Raw genomic sequence first — 14,485 nt, 5'->3', positions numbered from 1 at the left:
GTACTCTTGCTGCATTTTGCAGAGGACATGGCTGAGGCCCACACCAGTCCCATACGTAGTCAGGACACCCAGCCAGCAAGTGGCAGAGGCACAAACCCGGATCTCCGCACCTCCAGAGTCTGTGCTTTCTACCCCAAGCCACCCCTCTCAGAGAACATGGGTTTAGTCCGTGTCCCATCGGGAAACTATGTTGTGTGCCTTTGTCTTCTGACCCTGAGCTGTGCTAGGCTGGGTGAGAGTTCATCTCACCACAAGCCCGACTCCTGCTGGAAAATAACCAGCACCCCCTTCTTAGAGACGGTTCAACAAGCCGACCGGGGGAACTGCCTTGGTGGCATTTCCCAGCACTGTGACTCTCCACTGCCATTATTCCTTTGACTGACTTCTTCCCAGGAAAGACCTGTCCTGAAATGAACCTCCTGGTGTCAACATGCGAGCCTCCAACCTGTTCTGTCTGGTAAAAGGTGCTAGACAGGAGCCAGCGTCCCCAGGGCTGCGCGAGCCCAGCAGCGTGGCCTGACGGTTGCTGTGTTGGCTCATTTATCACTTGTTCAGATGGCTTCATGGGGACCTCACGGTAAGTCCTGTGCAGGCAGCAGCTGAGGCTCACCTGGATCAGAGGCCCTAAAGGAACCAGACGGACACAAAGACGCCATCCGGGGCTGAATTTGGAGTTCAGCATCCCAGACACAGGGAGGGGCACTGAAGAGACCCTCGTGTTTCTCCGTCCAGTCTCTCACCCGTGGTTGTCAACGTGGGTTCCTGGGCCAGCAGCCTCAGGGTAGCATGACCTGGGAACTCGTCAAAAACAAATCCACCCCAGACTGAAAGAGAAACTAGGGTGGGGTCCCCCAGTCTGTGTGCAAACAAGCCCCTCGGTGATTCTGGGCTCGCGGAGACTGAGCAGCCCAGCTCTGCCCTGTTCAACTGACCACAGTGATGAGAACCGCAGCGGCCACCGCTGACCGAGTGCCCCTGCGTGCCAGGCATTGGCACACGGCCTCGCTGGTCCCCACCACTGAGGACGCTTAACCCCGCAGGTCCAGCTCTGGGCGGGGTGCGTCTGTGCATTTCACCGTCTTTTCCTCCCGATCACCCTTTGAAGTACCTACTATTATTATGGCCCAGTTTACAGAGGAGGAAGCTGAGCCCCAGGGAGGTAGAGCAACTGGCCCAACGCCACGCAAGCCAGAAGTGGCAGAAGTAGCATGAAAATCCAGGTCTCTGGGATTCCAAAGCCAGTTCTTCCTGCCCCCCAGGGTCCCGCTCAGGTGAGATGAGAAGAGTGCAGCAGCAGGCAAGGTGGGGAGAAAGGGCCCTGCCCTGACTCCATAGTGCCTTCCAGCTAGGACTCAAAGGAAGCCACGTTGTGCATTTAAAGGCACAGCCATCTGGGCCTGAGGAACAGCAGAGTCAGGGACTCGGGGGTAGGAGTTCTTGGCCTCTCTCTGACTTTACCCAGCTGAAGGCCTTTCCTTTCTCCTCTCTGGACCTCAGTTTCCCCACCATTGTCTACAAGGCTATGATGATCTCCACCCCCCATGCCCACCATGCTCCTGTCCTGACCTCACCTCCTATCACCCACTCCTGTAACATGCCAGACTGCTGTTTGCTAAAGCTCACATTCACACTGACCTCAGGGCCTTTGCACAACATCTCCCTCTGCCCAGAATACTCTTCTCCTCATATCCTATTGCTGGCTCTGTCCTTTAGGCTTCAACTCAAGTGTGGCTTCTCTGATCACCTCACTTCATGCTCTCTCCTATCCTGTCACTTTTTATTTTCATTCCACTTAACACAATCTAAAATTATTTATTTTTAATTACTCACCTGATTATTGTCCATCTCCCTCAGCCCATAATTCCATGAGAGCAGAAACCATGTCTGCACTGTTCCCCGATAACCTCTAATGCCTAGCAGATTGTTTAGCACCAAGCAGCTAATTCAATATTGACTGAATGAATAAATACCAGACAAGAAAACCCGGACTCAAGAGGTCAGACCCTGGACACTTGACGTGTGACCTTTGCTAGCCACTACACTCTTTGCCCAGGGAAGAGAATGGAGGAGATGCTCTCCAAGGGTCCTTCCAGGACTGTTAGTCTTGGAAAGCCAGGCCTGGAACCTACCCAGTTGGCCCATCCAAAGCAGGCAGCTGGCCAGGGTCCGGGCAGCAGGTCCCTCTTCCCACCTCCACCCATGTCCCTGCCCAGCCACACGGTCCTCTCACTCCCCCACCGCAGAAACTGTTAATGAAGTGCGCACTGCTAAATGCAGTTACAATTACGGGGGCTAAGAATAAGGCGCTGACATCAGCCTCGTCAGTTTCCGAGTGAATCAGAAGGGGAGGGGGGAGGAAGGAGACGGGGAGGGGGACAGCGCTCCGGAGCTGTCAAGTGGAAATAGCACAGCGTTAAATATAATCCAGCCCTGGCCTACATCGGTCTGGAGAGGCAGGTGATGGCTGGGCCCCCAGGGCCAGGGCAGACTGGATTCTTCAAGGAGGCCAGGCAGGCGCAGCAGCTGCTGGCAGACTGTGATGGGATCATCCAGGAACCGGTGGCCAGGAAAGAGCTGCAGTGGGGCAGTGGACCCCAGAGGGCACGCGTGAACCTGAACAGGCCCCTGCACCCTGGCCTTTGTCACTTGTTATTGTGACAGCCCAAGCAGAGTCCCTGAAGACTGCATAGCCGTTTCCCACCTGGGAACTCATTTCATGCCCGCAGGCGGAAGGTGGCTGCCAGCCAACGCGGCTGGGCTGGAGTCATCACTGTGCACACTCTCCAGCTGCCTGACTTTGCTCATCTGCAGAATGGGCACATCTGCAGCAGCAGCTACCCTCTAGGTCGCTACAGGATTCGCTGAGATCATGCAAAGCACTGAGCATGGCTGAGAGGCCCTCAGTTGTTCTATTTCTACCACCCTGAGATGCTCAGACCAACGGCATTAACCCTTTTTCCAGATGAGGCTCATGAAGGTTAAGAGACTTGCTTGAGCTCACAGGGCAAGTTGATAACCCAAGCCAGGTTCTCCTTCCACTCCAGAAAGACAGGGTGACCTGGGCCCCGTGGGGGCAGGGTTACGTGGGGAGATGGTGCGCTACTCTCAGCACCCTCTCCAGAAGCGGCACCTTTCCAACAGTTTCTAAAAGACACCGGAAGTGAGGTTGTTAGGGTGGCAGAAAGGCCCCGAGACAGGAGAGAAGGGCAGCTCAGGGCAGCTTCCTTCCATTCCGGCTCTCCTCCGCACTTGGCCGCCCCCCACTCAGCCTGCAGTTGGAACTGGCTCTGCCTCTGGGCCTGGGGGTGGGTGGAGAAGGAGGCAGAGCCTCATCCCCAGAGGGAGACGAGGAGGAGGGGCCTTCCTTCCCCTTCCCACCAAACACAGGCAGGTGGCCCCTGGCAACCGCAGACCAAGGGAGCTGGAGCCAGGAGTCTGGGAGGACAGGGAAGGGGAAGAGCCCAATGGGGGGACTTGAGGAAGGAGCCCCAAAGGCTCAGAGCAAACTGCAGACCAAAGATCAGGGCCACAAGGAGGGCTGAAGCCTCATGCCCCTAATTTTCCCAAGATACTTATTTCAGGAAAATTTGATTAAAATGAATTCAGCCTGAACTAGGGAAATAATCGGCTCAATTCTCTACCAAGCTTCAGTTATCCAAACCCAGAAGAGTTCTGCCCAGCTCCCAGAAAGTCGATTACAGACCAGGTGATAAATGGGAGGGGGAGTGGGCAGAGAGGACAGGGGTGGGGGACAGAAGTGGCCTGCCCCAAGGGTAAGGGTAGGAGTGGAGGCTTTAAAGCCTCAACCTCATGCCTTCACAAAAGCCACACCCCACCCCCGACCCAGCCCAGCCCCCTTCTAGAGCTGAAGGGCTCCCTCTGTTCCACCACCTCCAGAGGAAGGCGAGGGACAGCAGGACATTTTGTTTCCCAGAAAAAGCTCAGGTCAAATTTCAAGGACAAAAGTTAGCACTTGGTCTGGGGAAGAAAACTCTACCAAACCGTGTGAATAGGGGTGGGGGGTGGGTCTAGAATGTTCACTCCGGGTGCCTGGGAGTGGGGACAGGGACAATCAAATTCTGACTCCCCCTGCCAGGATCTGGCTGGCAGGATATGAGCACCTCCACAACCCAGAAGTCACTCGACAACCACCTCCATTTCTCCTCTATCCAAATATGAGGGGGGAAGGAGGCTGTGGTACTAGTTTGTAGGCCCCACCCACCATGCCCCCACCACCACTGCATCAGATTTGGTCTGAACGGAAGAGGGCGGTGCCATGAAGGGCTTCCAGCCCAGAGATGTGGCCCAAACCGTTAGCAGAGGGACTGGTAGCCGGCTGGTGTTGCCATGGCAACTTCCTCCCTGCACCGGATCGAAGCATCCATCCTCTGGGCAAATCAGAGCTGGCTGCTCCAACTTCTCCGCCCTTCTCCTGAGCGGGCGGGGGAGAACTGGACGCTGCAACCACTTGCTCAGGCTCAGGAACCCCATTGCCAATTTCAGACCCCAGTGCAATAACTCCCAGTGCATCCACTAGAAAGGAGATCCACCCCTGCTCCCAGCTATGCCCCAGGACACAGCGGCAAGGGCAGACCTGTAGATGGGGTCCAAATGAGTGGTCACAGAAATGGGCAGCCAGAATGCTTCCTACCCTGTTTGGCATACAAGTCCCCCAAGTCTCCATCTTAAGAACCGCTTCAAAGGAGGGTCCAGCTTTACCGTAATAGTAATCATAAGGCAAAAAAAAAAAAAAATTGCCTAGTAAGATTATTAATAATAACATTTTGAGAATCAGTCTTTTACCTGCCCAAACCCACAAATTCTTCTTTACAGTCATGCTCAGAAACAACTCTCACCTGGTATTAAGACAGATCAAAGCGAACATGCATTGCGATCTACCTCATGCCAGGTTCTGTCCTGAGTCTTTGAACAGCAAGCAGTATGTTAATTAAAAGCATAGATGCTTGAGTCAGAGTGCCCAAGTTCAAATCGCAACTCCCTCACTTCCTGGCTGAGTGACCTTGAACAAATTACTAAGTCTGTGCCTCAGCTTTCTCATCTGAAAATGGGGGTGTTAATAGGATATTAAATTTTATGGGGGTGCTATGAGAAACACTGACCCTGTGAGGGTTCCTGCTGTTATTTACTTCCTCATACAGTTGAGAAAAACGGGGTCTCATGTCTAACTCCTCCCATCCCAAACCTCCCCAATCACAAACTCAGTGTCAGCAAGGCTGAGCAATAAACCCAGGCACAAATGCCCTGGAGCCTGCCTCCCTAAAGCCCCTGCATCCTTAGGAAAAGGGCAAAAACAACATTCTAAGAAAAGCAGGCACACAGAAGATGCCCCTCAACAGGAATCTAGGAACCTGCAGTGACCAGCCTCCTGGGCCAGATGGTGGCTAGAAAGGTGTGGAAAGAGGAAGGTAGGTTCTTTGGCCCACCCCAGTGTCCAAAGCCCCCAAGTCCAAAGCAGGAATGCGCTCTGCCCATTTAAGGCTAATGGAAAGCAGAGGGGGAACAGTTTCCTCCTTAGCCCATTCCCTAGGAAACCAGTGGAAGAGGGCAAATGAGCCTGAGGATGGCTGTGGATGGGAAAGCGGCCTTCCACGGGAGCTGGGAGCAGCAACAAAGGGGAGCCTCCCAGATGAGCCAGAGGCCTGTCAGACATACACACACTTCCGAGAGAGCCATCAGGGACGGGGGACAGACCAGGCAGTAAGAGGGCCACAGGAGCGGGGAGAGACAGGTGGAGCCAAGCCTGCACCCGACAGCCTCCTGCCCAAGCCAGCTCTGTCCAGGAGCCCAGAGACTCTTCCAACTGCGTTTAGAAATTAGTTCAGCCAAGTGCTTTCTGAAGGATGCATCCAAAAGGCTTCTTTTAGAAGGAAATTAATGACTGGGAAGAGCAAGAAAAATTAAGCACCAAGACAACATTCCCCACTTCCGACTTTCACCAGACACTCATTATTCTTCCGGAAATGAAAGTTGACTTTCTCCCTCCCCCTCCCAAACTCCTGGCAGCCCTAGAGATGAGCAGACAGTGAGCTCAAAATGCCCACACTGAACTCTCAGCCACCAGCTACTCCCTGAGGCCGCCTCACCTGGGCACCATTTTCTACACAGTGAGATCTAGCTTTCTAAAACCATTCTCTTTCAAAAAGAGGATTGCTGGTGTTCTAAGAACTGAGAACCTGGTTTTAGTCTCAGATTTGAACCTGCTACATTGGTTGACCTTGGGTTATAAACACACAGAAGCATACACACACCACATACCAGGGCTTCAGTCACACACACACACACACACACACACACACGCATACACATACACACTCACATGTATACAAATACACACCCACACCTACCCACTGAGAGTCTAGAAGGGACTGCATAGGATGATTTCTAAATCTCTTCCAAGTGTAACACTTAAGAACTTAAATCTTCTTGAAAACAATATAAGGTGAACCTTTAAAAATATCACTGATATTACATGCAGTTTTCTGTTGACTTAAGTGAAACCTAGAGCAAGCCACCTGCAGCCAAGGTGTCTGACCCATGACATGGAGCATGACTCTGGAGAAAAAACAAACTGTGCTGCCTCCAGTCCTCCTGCAAAACCATGCTCCTGCCCAGACAGGCTCCTGAGACCTAAGTGGCCTGCTGAACTTTAGAAGTGCCTGGCCACCTGGCAAGAGTTGGGAGCCAGCTGACCTGGGCTAGGGGCTTCCTGCCTTAGCTTCTTCTCTGCCATTGTCACCTCCAGACCCCCAAGGTAGCCTGCTTTCCTCTCTTCAATTTTGCACCAGTGGAGACCACTGCATTAGGGAGACTCCCTCAGCTATTTCAAGGGGGAGACTGAAGCCTCTGGGCCTCAATTATTTGCTCTGTAAAATGGCAATCCCATAAAATGGCTCTGTAGTAACCATCTTACCCCACTCCCACCTTCAGGTCAACAACAAGAAGGTCTGTAAGGGGTCTGCCCCATTCATCACCAGACCAGATTCTGAAGACCTCTCCTTTTCCCCACCTGCCTCCTACAGGTGAGTACCCATCACCCACCACTCCATTCCTTGGCAGAACCTAGAGAGAAGGGTTGACCAGATACGGGTCCCAGCAGGCAGAGAGTGGAATCCTGGGCCCTTGAACTCCCCAGAACTGTAGGCTAAATTCTGTAGATTAAGTACTTATGTATTTTGGGGAGAGAGAATCCATATTTTCATCAGAGTCTCAAAAGTGTAGATGAAACCTTCTTGCTCCTCCCCAATACATACTCTCCTCTCCTTTTTGTCCCCTCACTGAATTTAAATACTCTCAGATTTTCAGCTCACAAAATACTTTTAACTCCACCCTACACCATACAAAGCCTTGTGTGGAGGCATTGCCATCCTCATTTTCACAGATGAGCAAAACAGAAGCTGGAAGTGGGGGGGGTCATGTCTTACCCAAGGTCACGGCTCATAAGAATGAAGACTGAAACCTGATTCTGACTCTCAAGCTGGCACTCCTTGGAGAACTCTCGCCCAAGCCCTCTAGCTACCCCACCTGTTGTTGGATTCACTTCCTCACCCCAAAACCAAATCTGGAGCTCTCAGGTTCCCTCTGCCTGGTTTCAGGGCCCCAAAAAGCTGTTTCCGGCGGGAGCCTCCCGCCCCTGGGGCTCTGGCTAAGGTTGCACGCAGGCCTGGGAGCAGCAGGTTCCAGGCCGCAGGATGGTGGCCTGGTTCAGCCCACCCCAAAGGGCCACTCCAGGGACAAGAGCACGCGAGGTCAGGGGCACACACTAGCGCGCGCGCAAGTGTAGAGTTGGCGCCGCCTTACACCTCCTCCTGGAAGACGCGGAAGAAAAAGGAGGAAAGGGCATCACCTGGCAGGTTCCCGGTGACTGCCCCAGTCAGATAAGAACCTAGAGTCCAGAGCCCCAGACTGTGGGGGAAGGGGAGGAGAGTCAAATGGGGGCGCTCTAGGCCTTGGGCGCCAGGCCGGGGTCTTGGGCTGGGAGCCTTTGGGTGCAGCCAAGACAAAGATGGAGAGGCAAGGTCTGTGCGCCACCTCCAATGGCGGGGGGCGCGTCGGAGCCCCAAGGGGTCTGAAGAGTGGGCACATTCTAGAGACTCAGGGACGGTGACAGGTCAGATCTAAGAACAAGACAGGGGGCATCCGGAAGGCGCAGGTGAGTAGGGAGAGTTGGGTCCAGGCGGCCCAAGGGCCCACCTGCGAGAAAAGGGTGCAAACGATCTAGAGGTCCCTGGGGGGAAGTCTACAAGACAGCCCATCCTAGAGCCCCTGCGGTCCCGTGGAATGGGAAGGAGACCCTGGGGACGCTTCCCGAGAGGGGCTGGGGTGGAGAGAAGACACAGGCCACCTCTGAGGGTGCACCGGATCCAGGAGGGGGCCTCCGGATCTGGATCCCGGGACACCCCCGGGGTCGGGGTCGGGCCGCGCGCTTACCCGCGTCTTCGTCGTCGAAGGAGTTCATGCACGGGAAGTAGATGGCGAGCGCCTCGAAGGAGGCGGACAGGCTGAGGCGGCTCTGCGAGCGCTCCATGCCCGCGCCGGCGCCGGGCGCCTCGGCCGCGCCGGCGGCGGCGGCGGCGGGCGGCTTGGGCAGCTTGGCCGCCCCATTCTTGACGCGGAGTACGGCGCGCGGCGTGGTGGCGGCGGCCCGGGGCCGGCCCGGGGCTCCGCGGCGGGGCTGGCGGGCGCGGCGGGGCCGGCGGGCGGGCCGGCGACAGGAGGGCCGGGCGCTGGCGGCGCACGGAGCCGGAGGCGCGCTGTGCTCCTGGCAGCAGCGGTGGCAGCGGTGGCGGCGGCGGCGGCGGCGGTGGCGGCGCAGCGCGCTCTGGCCCGCGGCGCCCCCCGCCGGCCGCGCGGGGCGGGCTCCGAGCGGCGCGCCGCAGCCAATCGGCGCCGCCCGGGGGAGGGGGCGCTGCCTGCGGGGCGTGGGAGCCGGAGGGTGCGGGCTGCGCCCCGCTCTCGCCGCCACAGTCCGCGCAGGTGTGCGCGCCGGGAGCCAGGCGCGCGGTAAGACTGGCTGCGCCGGGTCCTACGGCGAACCCCCCGCCCGCCCCAACCCCCACTCTCAGTCCTCAGAGCCGCCCAGATGCAGGCTTACACTCACCGACCCAGACAGGCCTCAGCCAGGGACAGACACTCTCTGGAAAGGGCCACTCTCGGAGACCAGCGCAGACCCCTGTCACTCGTGCTTTCGCCCAGAGACCCTCGAATCACTAGCACACTCACAATGACATTCCCTCTGCAAGAAGGCAGCACAGATGCCATGAGACGCAGAGGCAGACGGCTGGACAGACACACCCAGACTCATTCATAGACGTCTAGACAGACAAATCCATGGACACACACAAGACTCACACAGATACAGCAAAGGACACCCTCAGACTGGCACGTGAGGACCACATGGGCAGATACAGCAAAGGACACCCTCAGATAGGCACATGGGAACCTGCAGACACACTTGGAGCCACAGGCAGGACACCCTTGGCAACCCGCATCCCACCCAAGGGAGATCCTCAGATCCCACAAAAACTGTGGAAGGTCGGTCAAGCACACACATCCCGTGCGCCCACACTGCCTCACAGACAGAGAATTCCAGCATACAGACATATACACTTGGATGGACACACAGCTCCAGACTCACATGCACACACTCATTGCCCCCCCTGCTTTGACCACCTCATCATTGCCAAACATTTGGACAGACACCCATCAGTGGGCATGTGCATACACATGGAGACAACCACACAGACTCAGTCACTCCATGACAGATACATTCTGATGCTCAGACACCCTCAGACTCATAGGACTCTGAGACACACTGCAGCAGGCTCACACTCGCACACTCTCCCACATATGCACCCCCAGTGAGTACAGTCCTCACACCCACACCCATAAGCTCAGACACTCAGGGCCCCAGGACAGAGAGAAGCACAGTGGGAATACCACACTATGCTCCCTGGCCTGACCTAGGACCAGAGGCTCCCCACCCACTCAGCCAGGCCCCTAGACTCACCTGCCCAGCAGTCCCCACCCATCTTGATGAAGCAGCCTGTGAGATGCCCTGGGAAAGAAGGAGCCCAGCATTTCCATCTCAAGGGTGATGCCATCCTTCTAGGAGGTGCAGAGTGAAACCCTCTATTTCATGGCTCTATTTCCTCATCTGTACAATGGGCACCCCCCATTTTGGATGGTTGTGAGGATTATGTAAGACAGCATGGACATTAGTTGCAGCACAACCAACTAAATGACTTTAAAACAACAGCCATTTGTTTGCTCATAGTTCTGTGGGTCTCTAGAAACCTGGGCAGCTTCAGCTGCATTTTCCGCTTAGGTTCTCACACAAATTTGGCCAGGCCTGACTCCTATCTGCAGGCTCTGGAGAAGAATCTGCTTCCAAGAGCATTCAGGTTGTGGCAGGATTTGGTTCCTTGTGGTTATAAGACTGAGGTCCCTGTTCCCTTGTGGGATGTTGGCCAGGAGTCAATCTCAGCTCCTGGAAGTGGTTCGCTGGCCCTTGTACATGGTCCCGTCCATCTTCAAGGCCACCATACATATCAAACTCTTCTCATCCTTTGAATCTCCCTGGCTTCCATCTGCTCTCTAGCCCGACAACATGCTTGCTCATAGAGGGCTGTGTGGTTAGATCAGGTCTGTCTGGATAATCGCCTTGGATGTATCATGAAACATAATCATGGTGATGATATCTTATCCTGGTCACAGTTTCTACCCACACTCACATGAGGGGATTATCAAGGGCAGGGATCACCGGGTCATTCTGCCACACACTATGTAAAGCACCTAGCTCAGTACTTGGCACCAGGGGTGCTCTTGAGCTCTTTCCAAGAACCAGACTTAGGCCTTGAGAGCAAGCAGCAGGGTGCATTGGTTAAGAGTGCTTCCCACCTGCCGTCCTCATCTGGGTAGCTCCATTTTCCTAGTTATTCAGACTACGTATCCTCGACTTCTCTCTTATACAGCACATTCAATCCTTCAATAGTTCCTGTTGATTCTACACCCACAGTATATCGAACCACTTCTCCACCCAACACCTCCCATGGCTTCCCTCTCCTTCAGGGTCAAAGTCCAAATGCTCCATTCTACCCAGTCCTAACTTCATTGCCTCTGCCACCTCTCCATTCTCATCTCCAACACATCCCGTGGCTCACTGGGCTCCAGACCCATTAGACTTCCTGTTCCCTCTGCCTCAAACACTCTCCCTTGCAGAGAGCCACTCTTATGTGCAAATGTCACCCCTTTGTAAAGTAGCAGAATCCCCTCCCTGAGATGCCAAATCCTCCGTACCTTGCTGCACTCTCTCCCTGTCTGACACATCCCATATGTGGAGGGGAGGGGTAATATATGTGCACACATGCCCACATACACCTTTGTGTGTGTGTGTGTGTGTGTGTGTGTGTGTGTGCATTTTTCTTGTTTGTTATTATCTGTCTTTCCCTCCCTCTCCCTGGAGCATAGGGAGAGAGCCTGGTTAAAAGGTGGTGCTCAATAACTAGCTGTGGATTGGGTGAAGAAAACCACCCCAGCTTTGAAGGAGGTAACCTTAGCATCCCTCCCCCATGCTCTACAGATGAAGAGCTGAGGCTCACAGAGGGAGACTGGCTTACTCAAGGCCACAGAGGGAAGGGCAGGAGATTGGAGCCTAATTCGAAAGTTTGTCCTTCCCACAGTTCTGCTTGGCCTCCTAAGACCAGGGCAGAGGACCAGCATGTAAGGGCAATAGGGAGGCCAGAGAAGAAGCCATGGAATCTCAGGAGCCCAAGAGGACTGTCCAAGAGACTCCAAGGAGCAGGCAAGGGAGGACTCTGAGGAGCAAGCCCAAGTGGACCGTCAGTGAGACTCCAAAGGAGCAATCCATCTGGGTGCCCAGCCTGGCAAACCTCAGTGTAGCCCCTGCTGACATCTGCTGGCAAACATGGGAGACACAGAGTCGGAGCCGCTCCGCAGAGCCCTCCCCACACCACTGACCACAGAAGAAACGGCTGTCAGGTAACACCGCTAAGTTTGGGGATCATATTTTACGCTACAATGGAATAATGAATTTGAGTGGGTGAATTAATCTCTCCGGGCCTTGGTTCCTTCAGTTGTAAAACAGGGATGAAGTCTTACAGTGTGGGCGTCACCATCAAGTGAGTCCATAAATGTGGAGCTCTTAGAACAACACCCAACACAGTGAGTTCTCTGCAAGTGGGAGCCATTACTACGAAAGAACCGCAGAGCTCCCCTGCCAGAGCTGTGTGCACAGAGCCAGAAGGAATAGAAATGTCATCCGTCTCATCTGGGAGAGAGGGAAACTGAGGCCCCAAGCACAAGGGGCTGCCTCGAGCCACGTAGTACATAGGGAGAGAGCTGTTGGCAGAACACAGGTCTCCTACCTGGGCCTTGCTCTTCCTACTGTGCTGCAGGTCACCTCCTCACCTGGTAAGAATGACTGTGTGAGGTTAGTTGTGCAGAGAGGAAAAGCAGCCTGAGAAAGCTAAGCAAGCCTTTGGTGGACTGCCTGGGGTGACGCCTTCTCTCTTGGTTAGCACAGGTCTAAAATTCCACCAGGAGTTCAGGCCTGGAAGCGTTAAGCCTTTGATGCCTTTTAAATATGTAGTTTCCCATGGGAAGTTTAAGTGGCCAGCACTTGCCCCTGCTGAGGATCATCCATTCTCAGAACAAGCCAGACAGTGGGGGCTGCTTGAGATTGTGGATGGGGAAAAGGCCAATATAAATCCAGGAGAAGGAAGAGACGGGAAATCAAAGACCAACTGCCAGTTTGAGATGGAGATGGCAAAGGTCAGACAGGTCCATCGGAGCTGAAGAAGTATTGCCTGATGAACTTAAGTGCACATTCTTATTTTGGCTTATGTGACCTTAGGTATGTCCCTGCAGGGTTCCCGTCAAAAAATAAGAATAATGAACACTCGCTTTGCAAAGTCATGGTGAAGACTAAATGTGTGGAGAATGCTGGCATCTAGTAGATACTTACTGGGTACATTCATTGAGTAAAATTTCCAAGTGCCCACTGTGAGCAGTCTGTACTCAACCCTCAGAATGCAGGGATTATCACACAAACCTGGCCTCTGCCTTCACAGTTTAAAGTTTGGCAACATTAAACAAATAATTATGCCAATAATTATTTAATGACATTATCTAATACTTTCATTATAATGATTTTATTTTTTTATTATTAGTTGTTCAAAACATTACAAAGCTCTTGACATATCATATTTCATACATTTGATTCAAGCAGATTATGAACTCCCATTTTTACCCCATATACAGATTGCAGAATCACATCGGTTACACATCCACTTTTTTACATACTGCCATACTAGTGTATGTTGTATTCTGCTGCCCTTGCTATCCTCTACTATCCCCCCTCCCCTCCTCTCCCCTCTCCTCCCATCTTCTCTACCCCATCTGCTGTAATTCATTTCTCTCTCTTGTTTTTTTCCCCTTTCCCCTCACTTCCTCTTATATGTAATTTTGTATAACACTGAGGGTCTTCTTCCTTTACCATGCAATTTCCCTTCTCTCTCCCTTTCCTCCCACGTCTCGTCCCTGTTTAATGGTGATCTTCTTCTCATCCTCTTCCTCCCTGCTCTGTTCTTAGTTGCCATCCTTATATCAAAGAAGACATTTGGCACTTGTTTTTTAGGGATTGACTGGCTTCACTTAGCATAATCTGCTCTAATGCCATCCATTTCCCTGCAAATGCCATGATTTTGTCATTTTTTTAGTGCTGAGTAATACTCCATTGTGTATAAATGCCACATTTTTTTTTTTATCCTTTCATCTATTGAAGGACATCTAGGTTGGTTCCACAGTCCAGCTATTGTGAATTGTGCTGCTATGAACATCGATGTAGCAGTATCCCTATAGTACACTCTTTTAAGATCTTTAGGGAATATTCCGAGAAGGGGAATAGCTGGGTTAAATGGTGGTCCCATTCCCAGCTTTCCCAGGAATCTCCATACTGCTTTCCAAATTGGCCGCACCAAATTCCAAATTGCAGTCCCACCAGCAATGTACAAGTGTACCCTTTTCCCCACATCCTCGCCAGCGCTTGTTGTTGTTTGACTTCATAATGGCTGCCAATCTTACTGGAGTGAGATGGTATCTCAGGGTGGTTTTGATTTGCATTTCTCTGACTGCTAGAGATGGTGCGCATTTTTTCATGTACTTGTTGATTGATTGTATATCCTCCTCTGAGAAGTGCCTGTTCAGGTCCTTGGCCCATTTGTTGATTGGGTTATTTGTCTTCTTATTGTTTAATTTTTTGAGTTCTTTGTATACTCTGGATATTAGGGCTCTATCTGAAGTGTGAAGAGTAAAAATTTGTTCCCAGGATGTAGGCTCCCTATTTACCTCTCTTATTGTTTCTCTTGCTGAGAAAAAACTTTTTAGTTTAAGTAAGTCCCATTTGTTGATTCTTGTTATTAACTCTTGTGCTATGGGTAACCTATTA

The 14,485-nt window shown here is 53.0% G+C and overlaps 1 protein-coding gene across 3 annotated transcripts in view; it reads right to left on the bottom strand.

Annotated features, from left to right (window-relative positions):
- Positions 1-8,545, bottom strand: part of Rims4 (regulating synaptic membrane exocytosis 4) — a 50,017-nt gene extending 41,472 nt beyond the window's left edge. For 2 of the 3 annotated variants that reach the window (XM_076849225.2, XM_076849226.2), the window contains exon 1: positions 8,449-8,545. In XM_076849225.2, coding sequence (XP_076705340.1) covers positions 8,449-8,545 — 97 coding nt within the window. Of the gene's footprint in view, positions 1-7,246; positions 7,250-8,448 lie in introns of all 3 variants that reach the window. The other variant, XM_076849227.2, reaches the window with a different exon arrangement.
- Positions 8,546-14,485: the final 5,940 nt, after the last annotated feature.

Source organism: Callospermophilus lateralis, chromosome 3 (assembly GCF_048772815.1).
Source record: "Callospermophilus lateralis isolate mCalLat2 chromosome 3, mCalLat2.hap1, whole genome shotgun sequence".
NCBI lineage: Eukaryota > Metazoa > Chordata > Mammalia > Rodentia > Sciuridae > Callospermophilus > Callospermophilus lateralis.
Note: the sequence above shows the minus strand (reverse complement) of the source record. Positions and strands in the feature narration are given on the sequence as shown.